Source organism: Anomaloglossus baeobatrachus, chromosome 4, assembly GCF_048569485.1.
Source record: "Anomaloglossus baeobatrachus isolate aAnoBae1 chromosome 4, aAnoBae1.hap1, whole genome shotgun sequence".
Classification (NCBI taxonomy): domain Eukaryota; kingdom Metazoa; phylum Chordata; class Amphibia; order Anura; family Aromobatidae; genus Anomaloglossus; species Anomaloglossus baeobatrachus.
In genome coordinates this window covers 491,952,670-491,974,505 of record NC_134356.1, presented here as the reverse complement: position 1 = coordinate 491,974,505, position 21,836 = coordinate 491,952,670, and the positions used below count along the sequence as shown (strand labels likewise).

General features: G+C 48.9%; 1 protein-coding gene across 1 annotated transcript in view; it reads left to right on the top strand.

Moving 5' to 3' along the window:
• The window catches only part of LEO1 (LEO1 component of Paf1/RNA polymerase II complex), a 155,423-nt gene that overhangs the window by 1,171 nt on the left and 132,416 nt on the right, over positions 1–21,836 (top strand). Inside the window, exons 2-3 of the mRNA XM_075343672.1 lie at positions 20,475–20,718; positions 20,987–21,138. Coding sequence (XP_075199787.1) covers positions 20,475–20,718; positions 20,987–21,138 — 396 coding nt within the window. The remainder of the gene's footprint in view (positions 1–20,474; positions 20,719–20,986; positions 21,139–21,836) is intronic.

The window sequence follows — 21,836 nt, the reverse complement described above, 5'->3', positions numbered from 1 at the left end:
TCCCTGCTCATACTTTTCCTCCACTTTTACGCCCCCTAGTGGTTTACCAGCTAACTACCTTCTCTGATAGTTTGCAAAAGAGGACAAGAGTTTTTTAGGGTGCAAAAAGATATACAAAAGTTTATTCAACACGCTGTGAGGGTAAACATCCAGAACATCATAAAAACATATTAAAAGTAATAATACACGGACGACACCCATGTGTGGTAGATAATAAAACCATCTGTGACATGTTGGCTCATGATAATGCAGCCATACACAGCGAGTCACAGGGAAAAATGCAGGGCTTGCTAGTCAAGCAAACCGCATTAATGCACATGCGAACTACAGCAGTGTACTATGGCATTAAACACAATCATAAATGCAATACATAAGATGGACAAGGTTACACGTCAGGAGAGCATACATAACATGTGAACTTTATATATTATAGCATAACCTAAAGTAAAGGTATGACCAAAATTGCATTGCATACAGACACATTACCCACGGTCCTGTAGGGACCCCTGCGCAGGTAAGCTGAAAATAGTGGCAGTAGAGCCATACACATCAATGGGTGGAAAAATAGGAAGAGGGGGCCTCCATTAGAGAGGGGCCTCAGAGGAGCCTACGTACGTTTCAATTTAATGAAATCTTCGTCAGGGAAGAGGCATCTCCTTGTCCATCTTATGTATTGCATTTATGATTGTGTTTAATGCCATAGTACACTGCTGTAGTTCGCATGTGCATTAATGCGGTTTGCTTGACTAGCAAGCCCTGCATTTTTCCCTGTGACTCGCTGTGTATGGCTGCATTATCATGAGCCAACATGTCACAGATGGTTTTATTATCTACCACACATGGGGGTCGTCCGTGTATTATTACTTTTAATATGTTTTTATGATGTTCTGGATGTTTACCCTCACAGCGTGTTGAATAAACTTTTGTATATCTTTTTGCACCCTAAAAAACTCTTGTCCTCTTTTGCATAATATGATATTGAGTTTGTGCTTGGGGTGAGGATCCACTACAGTCTGGACCCACCCTTTATCCTAAAGTATGGTGTTGTGGAGTGTGAGGTAAATCCGGAGATATGACGATAAATCATGATATTCAAGTTATGTCAGGAAGCCCTCTCCTGGTGTCACCCCCCCTTTCCTTCACACAACTCCTTCAATCAGAAAATTTACCACAGGGATAAACGGTTTGTTTAGCAGATAGGTGTCAAAGGAACTGGTCTGTGTTCCACTTACACCTCCAACAGCCATCTCCTCTGATATGGAGATTAGTGTTCTCTCAGGCCTCTAAAACAAAGAGAGAGAGGAAGAGCCCCTGGGAGCTGTGTCCGCTCATCAAAGAAAGTGGACAGTGACCTGGCAAAACCAAAAGGGAGCTAGTCACCACAGGAGAGCATACTGCTGGCTCCGTAATATCATACCCAGTTATGATATTACCGTGCGTCTCAGCCATACACCCCCTACATCGTTAGAATCGGGACTTCGAGCCGAATCTGTGCATATCCTCGGAGTGTATATGGCACCCTGGGGCGGCGAGATATAGAGAACTGCTAGTAGGAGTCCGGTAAATGAGTCGTGCTTGGACTCAAAATGCAGAGGGGACCCGGGCGGATCTGATGGCACCAGAACCGTCCCGATCGGACCTCCCAGTCCGGAGTTGCAGGTAATAGCCCCTTCTGGGATATTACTCTGACTCCATGCAGGGGGAGTGGCAGTGCTTCCCTGTGAGGTCACTAAGGTAGGAGGGGACCTGGATTTGCCCAGGTTGATAACCCTACTTCGGCCATTTTCCAGTGTTCTTTTGCTCGGGGGCCTGGTTGGGAAAGACCTGTGAGGGAGATCCTGGAAACCTGGTCCACGGCGCCCCCCTGTGGCCAGACGCACAAGGTAACTGCTGGAACTGTGTATGCCTGTTTGTAAACCATGCTTTATCTGTAACTGTACTCTGACATAACTGTATATTCTGTAGATTCCCTATTGTATATATTGTAGTTTCTAGTGTGCTTTAGGCTGATTAAATTATATAATTAATCTTGGGCTGTTCTGTTATCTCGATCTTGAATCCCACGTCTGTGTGTTCGGCTAATAGTTACCGTGAAGCGGTTGGTGGCAGCGAGTTTGTGCCAAGGATTATTGTGGGGAGGCCAGTGAGATTCGGGGAGATTTTATATATTCCGCCCGCGGAGGTCGGGGGAATATATACCCTACTCTCACCGGGGACCCTTCAATAATCGGCATAAGTAGTATAGCGGCCTCCTTGCTTATTGTCGGGCAATTCCATAATTGGCCTGACTATAAGAGGGGCGCTAGAGAGCGCATCACGTGCTCTGTCTGTCGGTCGGGAGGTATAAAGGAGGGGTGACCCCCACTTGTTACCCCCCGATTGTGACGTACTGGTAGCCAGCGCGGGGGATTTCTGAGTGACCCCCCCGGTGGTTCGTGACATATTGGTGGCATAGCGGTGGGATCGAGATAATAGTGTGTGTGAGTGTGAGACCCATACTCCCAGACACTAAAGACTGCCTGCAGCAGCTGTGGCTGCTGGGTAGAGATGAGCGAACCGGTCGCGGTTCGGCTCGAGGTTGGTTCGCCGAACGGACCTCCCGTTCGAGTTCGGTTCGTCGAACGTTCGACGAACCGAACTCGAACTGCATAGGAAACAATGGCAGGCAATCACAAACACAGAAAAACACCTAGAAAACACCCTCAAAGGTGTCCTAAAGGTGACAAACAACTCAAACACATTGGAACGTGACAAGGACATATACTCATGCGAAAACAAAACAGCTGGACAAGGAAAAAGAGGAGGACACACAGATATAGGCATGGCACGCCCTTCTAAAATCATGTAAAACACCGCAAGGTGACTCCAAGCGGAGTCTCCCTTTTTTCCAAAAATTGGGCCACACACACACCCACCCCTTCAGTGGTAGCACTTGTGCCCCAGTTGCACACTTCACAGCTAGATTTGCATCAAGCACATTCAAAAATACGCCATAATTAACCGTCCCCAGGATGACACCAGGGTAGGTAGCTAAGTCTTTCCTGATCCCAGCTCTGTGCAGCTTGGATCATTTATAAAAAACACAGCAATCAAGGGTTACTCCAAGCGGAGTCTCCCTTTTTTCCAAAAATTGGGCCCCACACACACCCACCCCTTCAGTGGCAGCAGTTGTGCCCTAGTTGTACACTTCACAGCTACATTTGCATCAAGCACATTCAAAAATACGCCATTCTTATCCGTCCCCAGGATGACACCGGGGTAGGTAGCAAAGTCTTTCCTGATCCCAGCTCTGTTCATCTTGGCTTCTTTTAAAAACAATGTAAGCAAGGGTTACTCCAAGCGGAGTCTCCCTTTTTTCCAAAAATTGGGCCCCACACACACCCACCCCTTCAGTGGCAGCAGTTGTGCCCTAGTTGTACACTTCACAGCTAGATTTGCATCAAGCACATTCAAAAATACGTCATTCTTATCCGTCCCCAGGATGACACCGGGGTAGGTAGCAAAGTCTTTCCTGATCCCAGCTCTGTTCATCTTGGCTTCTTTTAAAAACACATCAAGCAAGGGTTACTCCAAGCGGAGTCTCCCTTTTTTCCAAAAATTGGGCCCCACACACACCCACCCCTTCAGTGGCAGCAGTTGTGCCCTAGTTGTACACTTCACAGCTACATTTGCATCAAGCACATTCAAAAATACGCCATTCTTATCCATCCCCAGGATGACACCGGGGTAGGTAGCAAAGTCTTTGCTGACCCATGACTTGTTCATCTTGGCTTCTTTTAAAAACAATGTAAGCAAGGGTTACTCCAAGCGGAGTCTCCCTTTTTTCCAAAAATTGGGCCCCACACACACCCACCCCTTCAGTGGCAGCAGTTGTGCCCTAGTTGTACACTTCACAGCTACATTTGCATCAAGCACATTCAAAAATACGCCATTCTTATCCGTCCCCAGGATGACACCGGGGTAGGTAGCAAAGTCTTTCCTGATCCCAGCTCTGTTCATCTAGGCTTCTTTTAAAAACACATCAAGCAAGGGTTACTCCAAGCGGAGTCTCCCTTTTTTCCAAAAATTGGGCCCCACACACACCCACCCCTTCAGTGGCAGCAGTTGTGCCCTAGTTGTACACTTCACAGCTACATTTGCATCAAGCACATTCAAAAATACGCCATAATTAACCGTCCCCAGGATGACACCAGGGTAGGTAGCAAAGTCTTTCCTGATCCCAGCTCTGTTCATCTTGGCTTCTTTTAAAAACAATGTAAGCAAGGGTTACTCCAAGCGGAGTCTCCCTTTTTTTCCAAAAATTGGGCCCCACACACCCACCCATTCAGTGGCAGCAGTTGTGCCCCAGTTGTACACTTCACAGCTAGATTTGCATCAAGCACATTCAAAAATACGTCATTCTTATCCGTCCCCAGGATGACACCGGGGTAGGTAGCAAAGTCTTTCCTGATCCCAGCTCTGTTCATCTTGGCTTCTTTTAAAAACACATCAAGCAAGGGTTACTCCAAGCGGAGTCTCCCTTTTTTCCAAAAATTGGGCCCCACACACACCCACCCCTTCAGTGGCAGCAGTTGTGCCCTAGTTGTACACTTCACAGCTACATTTGCATCAAGCACATTCAAAAATACGCCATTCTTATCCATCCCCAGGATGACACCGGGGTAGGTAGCAAAGTCTTTGCTGACCCATGACTTGTTCATCTTGGCTTCTTTTAAAAACAATGTAAGCAAGGGTTACTCCAAGCGGAGTCTCCCTTTTTTCCAAAAATTGGGCCCCACACACACCCACCCCTTCAGTGGCAGCAGTTGTGCCCTAGTTGTACACTTCACAGCTACATTTGCATCAAGCACATTCAAAAATACGCCATTCTTATCCGTCCCCAGGATGACACCGGGGTAGGTAGCAAAGTCTTTCCTGATCCCAGCTCTGTTCATCTTGGCTTCTTTTAAAAACACAGCAAGCAAGGGTTACTCCAAGCGGAGTCTCCCTTTTTTTCCAAAAATTGGGCCCCACACACCCACCCATTCAGTGGCAGCAGTTGTGCCCCAGTTGTACACTTCACAGCTAGATTTGCATCAAGCACATTCAAAAATACGTCATTCTTATCCATCCCCAGGATGACACCGGGGTAGGTAGCAAAGTCTTTCCTGATCCCAGCTCTGTTCATCTTGGCTTCTTTTAAAAACACATCAAGCAAGGGTTACTCCAAGCGGAGTCTCCCTTTTTTCCAAAAATTGGGCCCCACACACACCCACCCCTTCAGTGGCAGCAGTTGTGCCCTAGTTGTACACTTCACAGCTACATTTGCATCAAGCACATTCAAAAATACGCCATTCTTATCCATCCCCAGGATGACACCGGGGTAGGTAGCAAAGTCTTTCCTGATCCCAGCTCTGTTCATCTTGGCTTCTTTTAAAAACACAGCAAGCAAGGGTTACTCCAAGCGGAGTCTCCCTTTTTTCCAAAAATTGGGCCCCACACACCCACCCATTCAGTGGCAGCAGTTGTGCCCCAGTTGTACACTTCACAGCTAGATTTGCATCAAGCACATTCAAAAATACGCCATAATTAACCGTCCCCAGGATGACACCAGGGTAGGTAGCAAAGTCTTTCCTGATCCCAGCTCTGTTCATCTTGGCTTCTTTTAAAAACAATGTAAGCAAGGGTTACTCCAAGCGGAGTCTCCCTTTTTTTCCAAAAATTGGGCCCCACACACCCACCCATTCAGTGGCAGCACTTGTGCCCTAGTTGCAAACAGGATGTTTTGATTTGCATCAAGCACATTCCAAATCAACAAGCATTTACTCTCCCCAGGATGACACAGGGGTAGTAAATTCCTTCTGGATCCATGACTTGTTCATTTTGATGAACGTCAGTCTGTCCACATTGTCACTGGACAGACGCGTGCGCTTATCTGTCAGCACACACCCAGCAGCACTGAATACACGTTCAGAGACAACGCTGGCAGCTGGACACGACAAAATCTCCAAGGCGTAAGTTGCGAGCTCTGGCCATTTTTCTAGGTTTGAAGCCCAAAAGGAGCAAGGCTCCAGTTGCACAGTCATGGCATCGATGTTCATTTGGAGATACTCCTGTATCATCCTCTCCAGCCGTTGACTATGTGTCAGACTTGTTGTCTCTGGTGGCCTTGCAAAAGAGGGTCTAAAAAAATTATGAAAAGATTCCATAAAATTGCTGTTACCGGCACCAGATACGGTCCTACTGGTACGGGTAGACTGTTGAAGATGACGAGACCGTCCCATGTTTGTCAAGTTACAACTGGGAGATTCACTCCCTGCACCTGCACGGTTGTTTGGTGGAAAAGCCGAGCTAAGATCTAGTAACAGCTTCTGCTGATACTCCTGCATACGTGCGTCCCTTTCTATGGCTGGAATTATGTCACAAAATTTGGACTTGTACCGGGGATCTAATAGTGTGGCAATCCAGTAGTCATCATCACTTCTAATTTTGACAATACGACTGTCATGTTGGAGGTAGTGCAACAAAAAGGCACTCATGTGTCTTGCGCAGCCATGCGGACCAAGTCCACGCTGTGTTTGTGGAATAGAGGTGCTACCCGTTTTTTCTTCCTCTGACATCTGACCCCAACCTCTTTCAACTGAAATTTGACCAAGGTCTCCCTCATCCGCTGAGTCTTCCATGTCCATGGACAGTTCGTCCTCCATTTCTTCATGTTCTCCTGCACCTTGCTCAACATTTCGCCTGCTACTATGCGCCCTTGTCGATCCCTGTCCCCCTTGGTCCCATGCCTGCTGCGTTGGTGATGATGAACGTCTGGACCTTGGTGATGTTGTTGTCCCTTGCGCATATGAATCCTCCTGTAGTTCCTCCCCTTCATGTTGTCCCACCCCCTGACTCCGAATAGTGTTTAGCGTGTGCTCCAGCATGTAAATGACTGGAATCGTCATGCTGATAATGGCATTGTCAGCGCTAAACATATTCGTCGCCATGTCGAAACTGTGCAGAAGGGTGCATAGGTCCTTGATCTGAGACCACTCCATCAGGGTGATCTGCCCCACCTCTGCATCTCGTTGGCCCAGGCTATACGTCATGACGTATTGCACCAGGGCTCTGCGGTGCTGCCACAGTCGCTGTAACATGTGGAGAGTTGAATTCCAGCGTGTCGCCACATCGCATTTCAGGCGATGAACCGGCAGGCCGAAAGACTTCTGGAGCGATGCAAGTCGCTCAGCTGCGGCGCTTGAACGGCGGAAGTGAGCAGACAGTTTTCGTGCCCTGTTCAGAAGGCCATCTAGGCCGGGATAGTGTGTTAAAAATTGCTGCACGACAAGGTTCAACACGTGAGCCATACAAGGTACGTGTGTCACCTTGCCCAGGCGAAGGGCCGCACCCAGGTTTGCAGCATTGTCGCACACGGCCTTACCAGGCTGCAGGTTGAGTGGAGACAACCATTTATTAAACTCGGACCGCAGAGCTGACCACAACTCTTATTACCAAGACATGTCAAGCTAAAGACCGCCTGATGCCGTTGCGCTCTGCTGCCAGCATAGTAATGAGGGGTGCGTGATTCCTTCTGCGCAGTGAGAACGCTGGTGGCCTGACCAGGCAGGCTTGGGGCGGAGGTGGAGGACCCAGATGAGGTGGAGGATGCAGAAGCAGTGGCGGAACTTGGACAGACAGAGGATTGACACACAAGTCGTGGGGACGGCAAGACTTGTGCAGCAGACCCTTCACCATCTATCACAATAGTTACCCAGTGCCCAGTCAGCGACATGTAACGTCCCTGTCCATGCTTACTGGTCCAAGTATCGGTGGTGAAATGCACCCGTTCACACACAGAGTTTCTCAAGGAAGCGGTGATGTTGTGTGCGACATGCTGGTGTAGCGCGGGCACACCTTTCTTAGAGAAGTAGTGGCGACTAGGCATCTGGTACTGGGGCACAGCGACAGACATAAGGTCTCTAAAATCCTGTGTGTCCACTAGGCGGAAAGGCAGCATTTCGGTAGCCAACAGCTTACAGAGGGATAGAGTCAACCTCTTAGCTTTGTCATGGGTCGGAGGAAGTGGCCTTTTATTTGACCACATCTGAGGGACAGAGATCTGGCTGCTGTGTGTAGACGGTGTTGAGTAGGGTGTCCCTGGAAAAATGCAGGTTTGTGAGGAAAGTGCAGGCGGAGACATGATGTTGCCTTCATCCAACGTTGGTGCTATCGATGTCTGAGAGAGCTGTACACACTCACTTGTTTCCCCTTCCAAACCAACTGACGACCTTACAAGCAAACTGCCTGTTGCGGTTACAGTGGTGGAAGTTTTGCGTGGAAAAACAGGTGTGACAGCTGTCCCCACAGTCCTAGAAGATGAAGAGCGCGCGGATGCACTGGAAGGGGCGGGCGGTGGATGGTTCGCTCCGCTAGGCCGCATTGCAGCACGGTGAGCTTCCCACCGGGACTTATGATATTTAGTCATGTGACGATTCATGGAAGAAGTTGTCAAACTGCTGAGGTTTTGACCTCTACTAACAGAATCATGACAAATGTTACATATCACATGAGTTGGGCGATCTTTTTCGATGTGAAAAAAGGACCAGGCTAGGCAAGGCTTAGAGGCCATGCGACCTGTTGATCCACCCCGAATAATGCTCATAGGCAGAGTGGTGGCTGAGGATGCAGTTGTAGACGTGCTACCAGTGCTCCGACTCTGTCCAGGAAGGCGCAAGGTAACTTCGTCGTCGGTTGCATCCTCCTCCACCGCCTCTGTTGACCTCCTCGAGTGCCTGACTGGGGGTTGACAGTAGGTGGGATCTAGAACGTCATCATCAATTGTTGTGTTTGCACTCCCCTCCCCCTCAGACCGAGCCTCTTCTTGCCCTCACCGAATATTTAAGTTGTCATCCCAATCGGGTATCTGCGTCTCATCTTCATCAGTATGTTCCTCATTGTCTATAACCACAGGTGTTACAGTTTGTGACAAAGGGTCAACATTATGCTCAGAAACCTGGTCCTCACGGCCTGAATCAGAGTCACAAAGGTTCTGGGCATCACTGCAGACCATTTCCTGTTCTGTACTCACTGTAGCTTGGGAGCAGACCTCTGATTCCCAGGCTATAGTGTGACTGAACAGCTCTGCAGACTCAGCCATCTCAGTTCCACCATACTGTGCAGGGCTGATGGAGACTTCAGAGCTGGGAGAAATCAAGTGTGATTGGGATGACAACTTAGAGGACTGGTGTTTTTTGGATGCGGTACTTGAAGTGGCTGAGAGGGCACTTGTTGGACCACTTGAGATCCATTCAAGCATTTTCCTTTTTTGCCCATCATCTACCTTTGTTCCTCTTGTTCGTGTCCGTAAAAAAGGGAGCACATCGGATTGTCCACAATAAGTAGTAGACATCTTACTTTTGCTAGTAGATGGTCTATCTGCAGCAGATGATAATGGAGCTTTGCCACCTTCCCCACTGACAAAACCTTTTTTGCCTTTTCCACCACGCCTCTTCCCCTTTCCACCAGCATCTGTCATTTTGCCACTCATGTTGATTGCGACAAGATTGTGGACTGAAAATGTGGTAGTAAAAATTGAGAGGTGGTGTAGATTGCAGTGGTGGTCTAGCTTTATTAACAGCAGAATAATAAAGAATAAATATCCCTGACAATGTAACTTAGTTATAATTAGTTGGAGTGTGCAACGCAGGCAGACGTGCTGCAAATGTCTTGGCACTAGTGGGACTAAAGCAAAGTCCAATGCCACGTATAGGATGCCACTAGGTACACTGAGTGTGTGCTAGTATAATGGCTTAGTTATAATTAGTTGGAGTGTGCAACGCAGGCAGATGCGCTCTGCAAATGTCTTGGCACTAGTGGGACTATAGCAAAGTCCAATAGCCACGTATAGGATGCCACTAGGTACACTGAGTGTGTGCTAGTATAATGGCTTAGTTATAATTAGTTGGAGTGTGCAACGCAGGCAGATGCGCTCTGCAAATGTCTTGGCACTAGTGGGACTATAGCAAAGTCCAATAGCCACGTATAGGATGCCACTAGGTACACTAAGTGTTTGCTAGTATAATGGCTTAGTTATAATTAGTTGGAGTGTGCAACGCAGGCAGATGCGCTCTGCAAATGTCTTGGCACTAGTGGGACTATAGCAAAGTCCAATAGCCACGTATAGGATGCCACTAGGTACACTGAGTGTGTGCTAGTATAATGGCTTAGTTATAATTAGTTGGAGTGTGCAACGCAGGCAGATGCGCTCTGCAAATGTCTTGGCACTAGTGGGACTATAGCAAAGTCCAATAGCCACGTATAGGATGCCACTAGGTACACTAAGTGTTTGCTAGTATAATGGCTTAGTTATAATTAGTTGGAGTGTGCAACGCAGGCAGATGCGCTCTGCAAATGTCTTGGCACTAGTGGGACTATAGCAAAGTCCAATAGCCACGTATAGGATGCCACTAGGTACACTGAGTGTGTGCTAGTATAATGGCTTAGTTATAATTAGTTGGAGTGTGCAACGCAGGCAGATGCGCTCTGCAAATGTCTTGGCACTAGTGGGACTATAGCAAAGTCCAATAGCCACGTATAGGATGCCACTAGGTACACTAAGTGTTTGCTAGTATAATGGCTTAGTTATAATTAGTTGGAGTGTGCAACGCAGGCAGATGCGCTCTGCAAATGTCTTGGCACTAGTGGGACTATAGCAAAGTCCAATAGCCACGTATAGGATGCCACTAGGTACACTGAGTGTGTGCTAGTATAATGGCTTAGTTATAATTAGTTGGAGTGTGCAACGCAGGCAGATGCGCTCTGCAAATGTCTTGGCACTAGTGGGACTATAGCAAAGTCCAATAGCCACGTATAGGATGCCACTAGGTACACTGAGTGTTTGCTAGTATAATGGCTTAGTTATAATTAGTTGGAGTGTGCAACGCAGGCAGATGCGCTCTGCAAATGTCTTGGCACTAGTGGGACTATAGCAAAGTCCAATAGCCACGTATAGGATGCCACTAGGTACACTGAGTGTTTGCTAGTATAATGGCTTAGTTATAATTAGTTGGAGTGTGCAACGCAGGCAGATGCGCTCTGCAAATGTCTTGGCACTAGTGGGACTATAGCAAAGTCCAATAGCCACGTATAGGATGCCACTAGGTACACTGAGTGTGTGCTAGTATAATGGCTTAGTTATAATTAGTTGGAGTGTGCAACGCAGGCAGATGCGCTCTGCAAATGTCTTGGCACTAGTGGGACTATAGCAAAGTCCAATAGCCACGTATAGGATGCCACTAGGTACACTGAGTGTGTGCTAGTATAATGGCTTAGTTATAATTAGTTGGAGTGTGCAACGCAGGCAGATGCGCTCTGCAAATGTCTTGGCACTAGTGGGACTATAGCAAAGTCCAATAGCCACGTATAGGATGCCACTAGGTACACTAAGTGTTTGCTAGTATAACGGCTTAGTTATAATTAGTTGGAGTGTGCAACGCAGGCAGATGCGCTCTGCAAATGTCTTGGCACTAGTGGGACTATAGCAAAGTCCAATAGCCACGTATAGGATGCCACTAGGTACACTGAGTGTGTGCTAGTATAATGGCTTAGTTATAATTAGTTGGAGTGTGCAACGCAGGCAGATGCGCTCTGCAAATGTCTTGGCACTAGTGGGACTATAGCAAAGTCCAATAGCCACGTATAGGATGCCACTAGGTACACTAAGTGTTTGCTAGTATAATGGCTTAGTTATAATTAGTTGGAGTGTGCAACGCAGGCAGATGCGCTCTGCAAATGTCTTGGCACTAGTGGGACTATAGCAAAGTCCAATAGCCACGTATAGGATGCCACTAGGTACACTAAGTGTTTGCTAGTATAATGGCTTAGTTATAATTAGTTGGAGTGTGCAACGCAGGCAGATGCGCTCTGCAAATGTCTTGGCACTAGTGGGACTATAGCAAAGTCCAATAGCCACGTATAGGATGCCACTAGGTACACTGAGTGTGTGCTAGTATAATGGCTTAGTTATAATTAGTTGGAGTGTGCAACGCAGGCAGATGCGCTCTGCAAATGTCTTGGCACTAGTGGGACTATAGCAAAGTCCAATAGCCACGTATAGGATGCCACTAGGTACACTGAGTGTGTGCTAGTATAATGGCTTAGTTATAATTAGTTGGAGTGTGCAACGCAGGCAGATGCGCTCTGCAAATGTCTTGGCACTAGTGGGACTATAGCAAAGTCCAATAGCCACGTATAGGATGCCACTAGGTACACTGAGTGTGTGCTAGTATAATGGCTTAGTTATAATTAGTTGGAGTGTGCAACGCAGGCAGATGCGCTCTGCAAATGTCTTGGCACTAGTGGGACTATAGCAAAGTCCAATAGCCACGTATAGGATGCCACTAGGTACACTAAGTGTTTGCTAGTATAATGGCTTAGTTATAATTAGTTGGAGTGTGCAACGCAGGCAGATGCGCTCTGCAAATGTCTTGGCACTAGTGGGACTATAGCAAAGTCCAATAGCCACGTATAGGATGCCACTAGGTACACTGAGTGTGTGCTAGTATAATGGCTTAGTTATAATTAGTTGCAGTGTGCAACGCAGGCAGATGCGCTCTGCAAATGTCTTGGCACTAGTGGGACTATAGCAAAGTCCAATAGCCACGTATAGGATGCCACTAGGTACACTAAGTGTTTGCTAGTATAATGGCTTAGTTATAATTAGTTGGAGTGTGCAACGCAGGCAGATGCGCTCTGCAAATGTCTTGGCACTAGTGGGACTATAGCAAAGTCCAATAGCCACGTATAGGATGCCACTAGGTACACTGAGTGTGTGCTAGTATAATGGCTTAGTTATAATTAGTTGGAGTGTGCAACGCAGGCAGATGCGCTCTGCAAATGTCTTGGCACTAGTGGGACTATAGCAAAGTCCAATAGCCACGTATAGGATGCCACTAGGTACACTAAGTGTTTGCTAGTATAATGGCTTAGTTATAATTAGTTGGAGTGTGCAACGCAGGCAGATGCGCTCTGCAAATGTCTTGGCACTAGTGGGACTATAGCAAAGTCCAATAGCCACGTATAGGATGCCACTAGGTACACTGAGTGTGTGCTAGTATAATGGCTTAGTTATAATTAGTTGGAGTGTGCAACGCAGGCAGATGTGCTCTGCAAATGTCTTGGCACTAGTGGGACTATAGCAAAGTCCAATAGCCACGTATAGGATGCCACTAGGTACACTGAGTGTTTGCTAGTATAATGGCTTAGTTATAATTAGTTGGAGTGTGCAACGCAGGCAGATGCGCTCTGCAAATGTCTTGGCACTAGTGGGACTATAGCAAAGTCCAATAGCCACGTATAGGATGCCACTAGGTACACTGAGTGTTTGCTAGTATAATGGCTTAGTTATAATTAGTTGGAGTGTGCAACGCAGGCAGATGCGCTCTGCAAATGTCTTGGCACTAGTGGGACTATAGCAAAGTCCAATAGCCACGTATAGGATGCCACTAGGTACACTGAGTGTTTGCTAGTATAATGGCTTAGTTATAATTTGTTGGAGTGTGCAACGCAGGCAGATGCGCTCTGCAAATGTCTTGGCACTAGTGGGACTATAGCAAAGTCCAATAGCCACGTATAGGATGCCACTAGGTACACTGAGTGTTTGCTAGTATAATGGCTTAGTTATAATTAGTTGTAGTGTGCAATGCAGGCAGACGTGCTCTGCAAATGTCTTTGCACTAGTGGGACTATAGCAAAGTCCAATAGCCACAGATAGGATGCCACTAGGTACACTGAGTGTTTGCTAGTATAATGGCTTAGTTATGAGTTGGAGTGTGCAGAGGACAAGAGGGTACAGTGGCAGGATTGTGGTGCTCTGGGTAGAGGAATGGAAGCCTGCCTTTCTATTCCCTCCTAATGGTGAAATGCAGGGAGGAAATCCCTGACCTTGGCTGCACAGACGCTGGCGCTGTTTTCAGGACCTGTCACCTTAACACTGACCCTGCCGGTTTGAGCCCTTAAAAGGACTGCTATAAAGTGCTCTCCCTATGCTGTCTAACGCTGTGTATGCAGCGCATACAGCTGTATCAGCGATAGGACTCAAGACGGAGCTGCGACAGTGATGTCTGACACCAAAGACGCAGAAGGCAGATAATGGCGTCCGTGAAGAAAATGTCCGGTTTTATAATGCAGGGACATGTGACATGCAGATCCTATCACACATGCCGTTGCTTCTCTGGCTCAAAGTCCACTTAGCTGTGTGTGTGTCTGTGATTGGCTGACATGCTGGCCCGCCCCACAAGACGCGCGCGCTTAGGGAAGGAAGACAAGAAAAAAAAAAAATGGCGATCGCCATTATAGAAACAGCAGTGATCTGAAGGCGCTGTTCACGCACACTATACACTGAAATGTGATAATAGTTTGATTCACAGAGTGACCTACACTATTACAGCAGAAACCAAGCTATGATTTAGCTGTTTTTTGGCTGCTAGAACCGTTCTCGAACGTTTCTAGAACTATCGAGCTTTTGCAAAAAGCTCGAGTTCTAGTTCGATCTAGAACATGCCCCAAAATCACTCGAGCCTAGAACTGGAGAACCACGAACCACGAACCGCGCTCAACTCTACTGCTGGGGTCTTCAGACCAGACCAACACTAGAGTGTCAGAGTGCAGATACTGTAAGGTGTGTGGGTGCATCAGGTGTCAGTTCTGTGTCAGTGACCAAAAGTCTGCAAGAATGGCTGATGGCACCAGGAGCAAAGCCAAAGGAATGGCTCAGGCCAGAGACGATGAGGAGGTTGTCCACGAGTCCTCCAGGAGCCCGACGCCAGAGAACAGCTCTGCAGAGGACATCGCACAACCTGGCACTGCTGGACAAAATGAGGAGGAGCTCGCCCAAGGGTCCTCAACGAGCCAGATGCCAGTCCTCCGCTCTGAAATGGACAGTGAATCACCTGGCTCTGCAGCGTGCCGCAGATCACCACTTGCCAATCCGTCCGGCCTGAGAGGTGCAGAGGCCCTCCTTCAAGCTACCTTGGCCAGGCTTATGGCTGGAGACCGGGATACCTACGAGATACTCATGGCCGAGCGTGAGCGACAGGCAGCGCGTGACGCTGAGGCTGCGGAGGGGCAAGCAGCGCGTGAGGCTGCGGAGCGGCAGGCAGCGCGTAAAGAGCGAGAGCGCCAGGCAGAGCGTGACTACCAGCTGCAGCTAGCTCAGCTCCGGCCCTCATCAGCCACATGTGACCTTCAAAACACCAAACTTCCAAAGGTCCGTGTTGAGGACTTCCCAGTGCTGGAGAAGGATGGAGACTTGGACTCTTTCTTGACTGCTTTTGAACGGACTTGCCTGCAGCACCATCTGGACAAGGACCAGTGGGCCAAATACCTGACCCCCCGTTTAAGGGGTAAGGCCCTGGAAATCCTTGGGGACTTGCCTACTGAGGCAGATCAGGGCTACGACACCATCAAGCGGGCCCTGATCCAACAGTACAACCTCACTCCGGAGTCCTACCGCAAGAAGTTCCGGACCCTGCAGAAGGGACCAAAGGACTCCTGGGCTGACCACCGGCGGGCACTTGCCCGAGCTGCCGACCACTGGACCCAAGGCCTGCAGCTTACCACCGGACCAGAGATCCTAGACTTGGTCATCACAGAGCAACTCTTGTGGAACTGCCCTGAGGATCTCCGCCAGTTCATCCGAGACCAGAAGCCAAAGGGGTCCACGGCTACAGCTGCCCTGGCCGATGACTACACCAACAATCGGGCTCCTGAGGCCAGGAGAGCAGCCACCAGCAGCACCTGGAGAGGGGGTAAGATGAATTCTGCGACTGCCCCACCTGCCCCTAGACTGCAGGGGGTGTCCCCCTCAACTCCCCTCTCCAGGCCCGTGGCAGAGCCAAGACGGTGCCACCAGTGCAACCTACCTGGACACTTCAAGGCCATGTGCCCTCAGCGTCCCAAGGCCCCGGCTCCGTCCCCGTCCCAAGGGCCGCCCAAGGTGTATTGTGTGGGTGGGGGTGGTGGTAGGTCCCTGGACAGCTTCCAACCTGTCACCGTCGGCCGGTCTGTGACCATAGGACTGCGAGACAGCGCCTCGGAGGTGACTCTGGTGCGGCCTGAGATGGTGTCCCCCCAAGACTTGATACCTGGAAAAACCCTCGCTGTCTCCGGGATTGGAGGCATTGACCCGGCGCTGCCTGTTGCTGGCATTTATGTGGACTGGGGCGCAGGGCGAGGGGTGAGAGAGGTGGGGGTAACTGATCGGATCCCTGCAAACGTGCTACTTGGGACAGATTTGGGGCAGATAACCTCCAGTTTGGGCCCCCCCAAGGGCCTGAACCTTCAGCCAGTACTGACGTGCCTCCGGACAATGTTAATGTGTTATCTATGAATGATGTAAGGGAGGAGGGAGTGAACTCTGATTTTTCTGCTTGCATAGACACCATAGACACACACTCAGCTGCAGCTGTGACAGGGGAGGGGGTCAGAGAAAGGTGTGACAATGCCTCTACAAGTAATCAGCCTGTGAGCTGGGATCTGTTGCCCTCTGCAGGGATAAGCAGAGAGCAGGGTGCTGCAGGGGGAGGACCAGTGTGTGGGGTGGGGGGCTACCACAGCAAATGTGGGGTCCCCGGAGATTTCACAGCGGGGTTCTGTTGCTGCAGGAGGGGAACAGGCAGGTGAGATTGGGGCCGGTCCCGGAGCGGAAGTGCTCCCAGGTAAGATCTCGGTGCAGGGTTCCCCCACAACCGGGGTGTCAGGAAGCCAGGTAGGTCTGCCTGAACCGGCGACTTGGTCAGGAACGGAGGAGGAGCAGGCACGACCCACGGTCGCAGCGGCTGTGGCCGCTGTCACCCGCAGTGGGAGTGCTGGAAGCCAAGGGGCCTCCCGGAGGTCCGATAGCTCTTCCCCTTCTGACCAAGTGGCAGCCGAGTCAGGTGGAGGCCAGGGACACAGGTCCCCGGGGGTACTGACCGAAGATGTGACAGTCTCGTCGATTCTGGCCACATCTAGTCAGGGGTTTCAGGCAGCGTTAGAAGCTGACGACAGCCTGAAAGCTCTAAAGGAGCAGGCGGCACAGCCTCCCTCGGACTCGGACCCGGAGCGAGTGGTCTGGGACCAAGGACGTCTGTACCGGGTCACGGTCCAGCAGGGTTCACCGGAGGCGTGGCCCAGGGACCGACAGTTGGTGGTTCCCTATCCGTTCCGGACGGAGTTGTTGCGGATCGCACATGAGATTCCGATGGCCGGACACCTAGGGATCGCTAAGACCAAGGCCAGGTTAAACCAGCAGCTCAACCCTGTGACGTACCTGGTCACCCTGGACCCTGCCCGTGGAAGGCGGAAGCCCTTCCATGTGAACATGATGAAGGCACATCATAAGCGGGAGGCATGTGCGCTCCCCGTGTGCAACCTGCCCGAGGAGGGAGAAGCGGAAACCCTCTTGGATATGCTAGCCCAGGTTAGGGCAGGCGGATCCATTGAGGATGTGGAGGTTGGCCACCAGCTCTTGGAGGACCAACGGTCCCAGCTGTGGGCCACCCTACACCCCTTCCGGGGGTTGTTTACCAACCAGCCCGGAAGGACTGACTTGGCTGTCCATCACGTGGACACTGGGGATCATCCCCCGATCAGGCGTTCAGCATATCGGGTCTCCCTGGAGGTGCAGCAACACATGCGCCAGGAGATTGACGAGATGCTGAAGCTGGGGTGATCCAGGCATCCAACAGCGCTTGGGCCTCGCCTGTAGTCCTCGTCCCTAAGAAGGACCGAACCACTCGGTTCTGCGTGGACTACAGGGGGCTCAATGCTGTCACGGTCGCCGATGCGTACCCAATGCCACGCATCGATGACCTGCTCGATCAGTTGGCCGGGGCTCAGTACCTGACCATCATGGATCTGAGCCGGGGATATTGGCAGATCCCCCTGACTCGCAAGGCCAGGGAACGCTCTGCCTTTATTACCCCATTTGGACTGTACGAGTCCACGGTGATGCCATTCGGGATGAGGAATGCCCCTGCCACTTTCCAGCGGATGGTCAACACCCTGCTCAAGGGACTTGAAGGGTACGCGGCCGCGTACCTGGATGACATTGCCGTCTTCAGTCCCACCTGGGAGGACCACCTAGAGCATCTAGCACAGGTGCTCAGGCGGATCCACCAGGCAGGTTTGACCATCAAGCCGGGAAAGTGTCAGCTGGCCATGAGCGGAGGTCCAGTACCTCGGTCACCGGGTAGGCGGGAGAACACTGAAGCCCGAGCCTGAGAAAGTGGAGGCCATCGCGTCCTGGCCCACCCCCAGGACCAAGAAGCAGGTGATGTCCTTCTTGGGGACCGCTGGGTACTATAGGAGGTTTGTTCCATGCTATAGTAGCCTGGCAAACCCCTTGACGGACCTCACCAAGAAGAAGCTGCCCTCTGCAGTCGATTGGACAATGGACTGCGAGACAGCCTTCCGGGCCCTAAAGGACGCCCTGTCCAGCCCGCCCGTGCTACAGGCAGCCGACTTCACGCGGCCGTTTGTAGTACAGACCGACGCCAGTGACTTCGGCCTCGGTGCGGTGCTCAGCCAGGTGGACTCTGCGAGCCAAGAGCACCCAGTCTTGTACCTGAGCAGGAAGCTGTTACCAAGGGAAGTGGCCTACTCCACAATGGAGAAGGAATGCCTAGCCATAGTGTGGGGCTCTGCAGCGTCTGCAACCCTATCTATACGGGCGCCACTTCATCGTGGAGACGGACCACAATCCCCTCAGCTGGTTACACACTGTCTCCGGGACGAATGGCAGGTTGTTGCGATGGAGCCTGGCGCTCCAGCAATACAACTTCACCATTCGACACAAAAGGGGCCGTGACCACGGTAACGCAGACGGGCTGTCCCGACAAGGAGAGGTCGCGGACGGGCGCACGGGGGAACACCGGAGTGTGCTGCCCCCTAGCGCCCTCAAAAGGGGGGAGGTGTGAGGTAAATCCGGAGATATGACGATAAATCATGATATTCAAGTTATGTCAGGAAGCCCTCTCCTGGTGTCACCCCCCCTTTCCTTCACACAACTCCTTCAATCAGAAAATTTACCACAGGGATAAACGGTTTGTTTAGCAGATAGGTGTCAAAGGAACTGGTCTGTGTTCCACTTACACCTCCAACAGCCATCTCCTCTGATATGGAGATTAGTGTTCTCTCAGGCCTCTAAAACAAAGAGAGAGAGGAAGAGCCCCTGGGAGCTGTGTCCGCTCATCAAAGAAAGTGGACAGTGACCTGGCAAAACCAAAAGGGAGCTAGTCACCACAGCAGAGCACACTGCTGGCTCCGTAATATCATACCCAGTTATGATATACCGTGCGTCTCAGCCATACACCCCCTACATCGTTAGAATCGGGACTTCGAGCCGAATCTGTGCATATCCTCGGAGTGTATATGGCACCCTGGGGCGGCGAGATATAGAGAACTGCTAGTAGGAGTCCGGTAAATGAGTCGTGCTTGGACTCAAAATGCAGAGGGGACCCGGGCGGATCTGATGGCACCAGAACCGTCCCGATCGGACCTCCCAGTCCGGAGTTGCAGGTAATAGCCCCTTCTGGGATATTACTCTGACTCCATGCAGGGGGAGTGGCAGTGCTTCCCTGTGAGGTCACTAAGGTAGGAGGGGACCTGGATTTGCCCAGGTTGATAACCCTACTTCGGCCATTTTCCAGTGTTCTTTTGCTCGGGGCCTGGTTGGGAAAGACCTGTGAGGGAGATCCTGGAAACCTGGTCCACGGCGCCCCCCTGTGGCCAGACGCACAAGGTAACTGCTGGAACTGTGTATGCCTGTTTGTAAACCATGCTTTATCTGTAACTGTACTCTGACATAACTGTATATTCTGTAGATTCCCTATTGTATATATTGTAGTTTCTAGTGTGCTTTAGGCTGATTAAATTATATAATTAATCTTGGGCTGTTCTGTTATCTCGATCTTGAATCCCACGTCTGTGTGTTCGGCTAATAGTTACCGTGAAGCGGTTGGTGGCAGCGAATTTGTGCCAAGGATTATTGTGGGGAGGCCAGTGAGATTCGGGGAGATTTTATATATTCCGCCCGCGGAGGTCGGGGGAATATATACCCTACTCTCACCGGGGACCCTTCAATAATCGGCATAAGTAGTATAGCGGCCTCCTTGCTTATTGTCGGGCAATTCCATAATTGGCCTGACTATAAGAGGGGCGCTAGAGAGCGCATCACGTGCTCTGTCTGTCGGTCGGGAGGTATAAAGGAGGGGTGACCCCCACTTGTTACCCCCCGATTGTGACGTACTGGTAGCCAGCGCGGGGGATTTCTGAGTGACCCCCCCGGTGGTTCGTGACATGGAGTTTTCTCCCCTTAATCTTCTCTGATAGTTTTAGGAATCCTCTCAGTCCCACATTACTGCGCTGTACTGCTATTGTACATCTTAGAGTACAGCGTGACAGGTTAGACTTGTATGCTGACTGTGAAATGGCAAATTCATGAGTAAATTCTAAGCTATTTTTTAACAAAGAGAAAGAGAAGCTTAGAAATGTATCACATTTAATCCATGAGTTTCACAAGTTAGTGTTAGAAAAATGTAAAGATGGTGGAAATGGACGACCTGAAATGTCAGAAAATGATTTTGATTGTAATCAAGATGGCCGCAGACATGTGCTGTCTATTGAAGTTGACCTTCAGGACACCAGAAAAGAAGCAGGAAATTACATAGAGAAGCCAGAAGGGGGAGGAGTCAGAGAGGGAAATGACAAAGAGGAGTCAGAAGGGGGAGGAGCCAGAGAAGGACATGTGCAGAGAGGAGAAAATGGCGACAATCAGTTTCTAAAAATAAAACAAACTAAGTTACAACTTAAACTTAGGAAGAATCTTTTGGACTTATACAAATTAATTCCAGTATATGATCCCAAGATACATGTATGCAGAAATTCAGAAATATTTGAAAGTTTTTTTGAAAAGCTTAATTTAACCAATAGTGAGAAAACTCAGATATTTCATATGTGGATACCACAACTAACAATTTTTCAGACAGCTGGCATTAAAAAAATCTGACAATGAGACATTTGATTGTCCAAATGATGATGACATCACTAGATTGAAAAATCTTATCTTTTGTGAAAGACATGAATGTAGCCCAAATTATGAGATGTGGAGGGAATTACAAATTGAACAGAATGAAAGTACGTTCTCATTTATATCCATTTTTTGAACAATTATATAGGCGGTTATTCCAAATGTCAGATCGACTGCAATTATACATTTATTCGTCAAGAAATTTAATTTTTTTGATGATAAAACCTGTGCTATCGCTTTAAAGAAACGGAATGTATTCGAAAGTACCTAATTTATTGATTTTGTTAGAAATCACCATACTCTATTAAAACAGAAATTAATTAATTCCGTGAAACCAAAAAAGGAGAAATTCTGTGAAAAACCAACATTGTCTCCCAGATTCAGATATTCCTGTGACAAAATGTATGAAATTCGTAGGAAATTGCATGTAAATTACAAATCATACATTCCTTTTTCACAGAAAAAACCCTCCCTTTCCTTGTCTCCATTGAAGGAGAAAATGGTCACAAGATCGGATACTGATGATCTCAGACAGGTTATTTATATATATATATATATATATATATATATATATATATATCTATATGTTCATATAGTATATTGTATACTTAAAATTAGTGATAGTATATTGTATATTTAAAAGTAGTATCTTTTCATTTAGTTAAATGATAGTTCAATTGTATAAATTAATAATTTGATCTCTGTATATGAATAATATTTAAAATGTATTAATAAGAAAAAGTATAACTTATTTTAAGTGTTTCATTTTTTATCATAAATATGATAATAATTTTATTCTTTTATT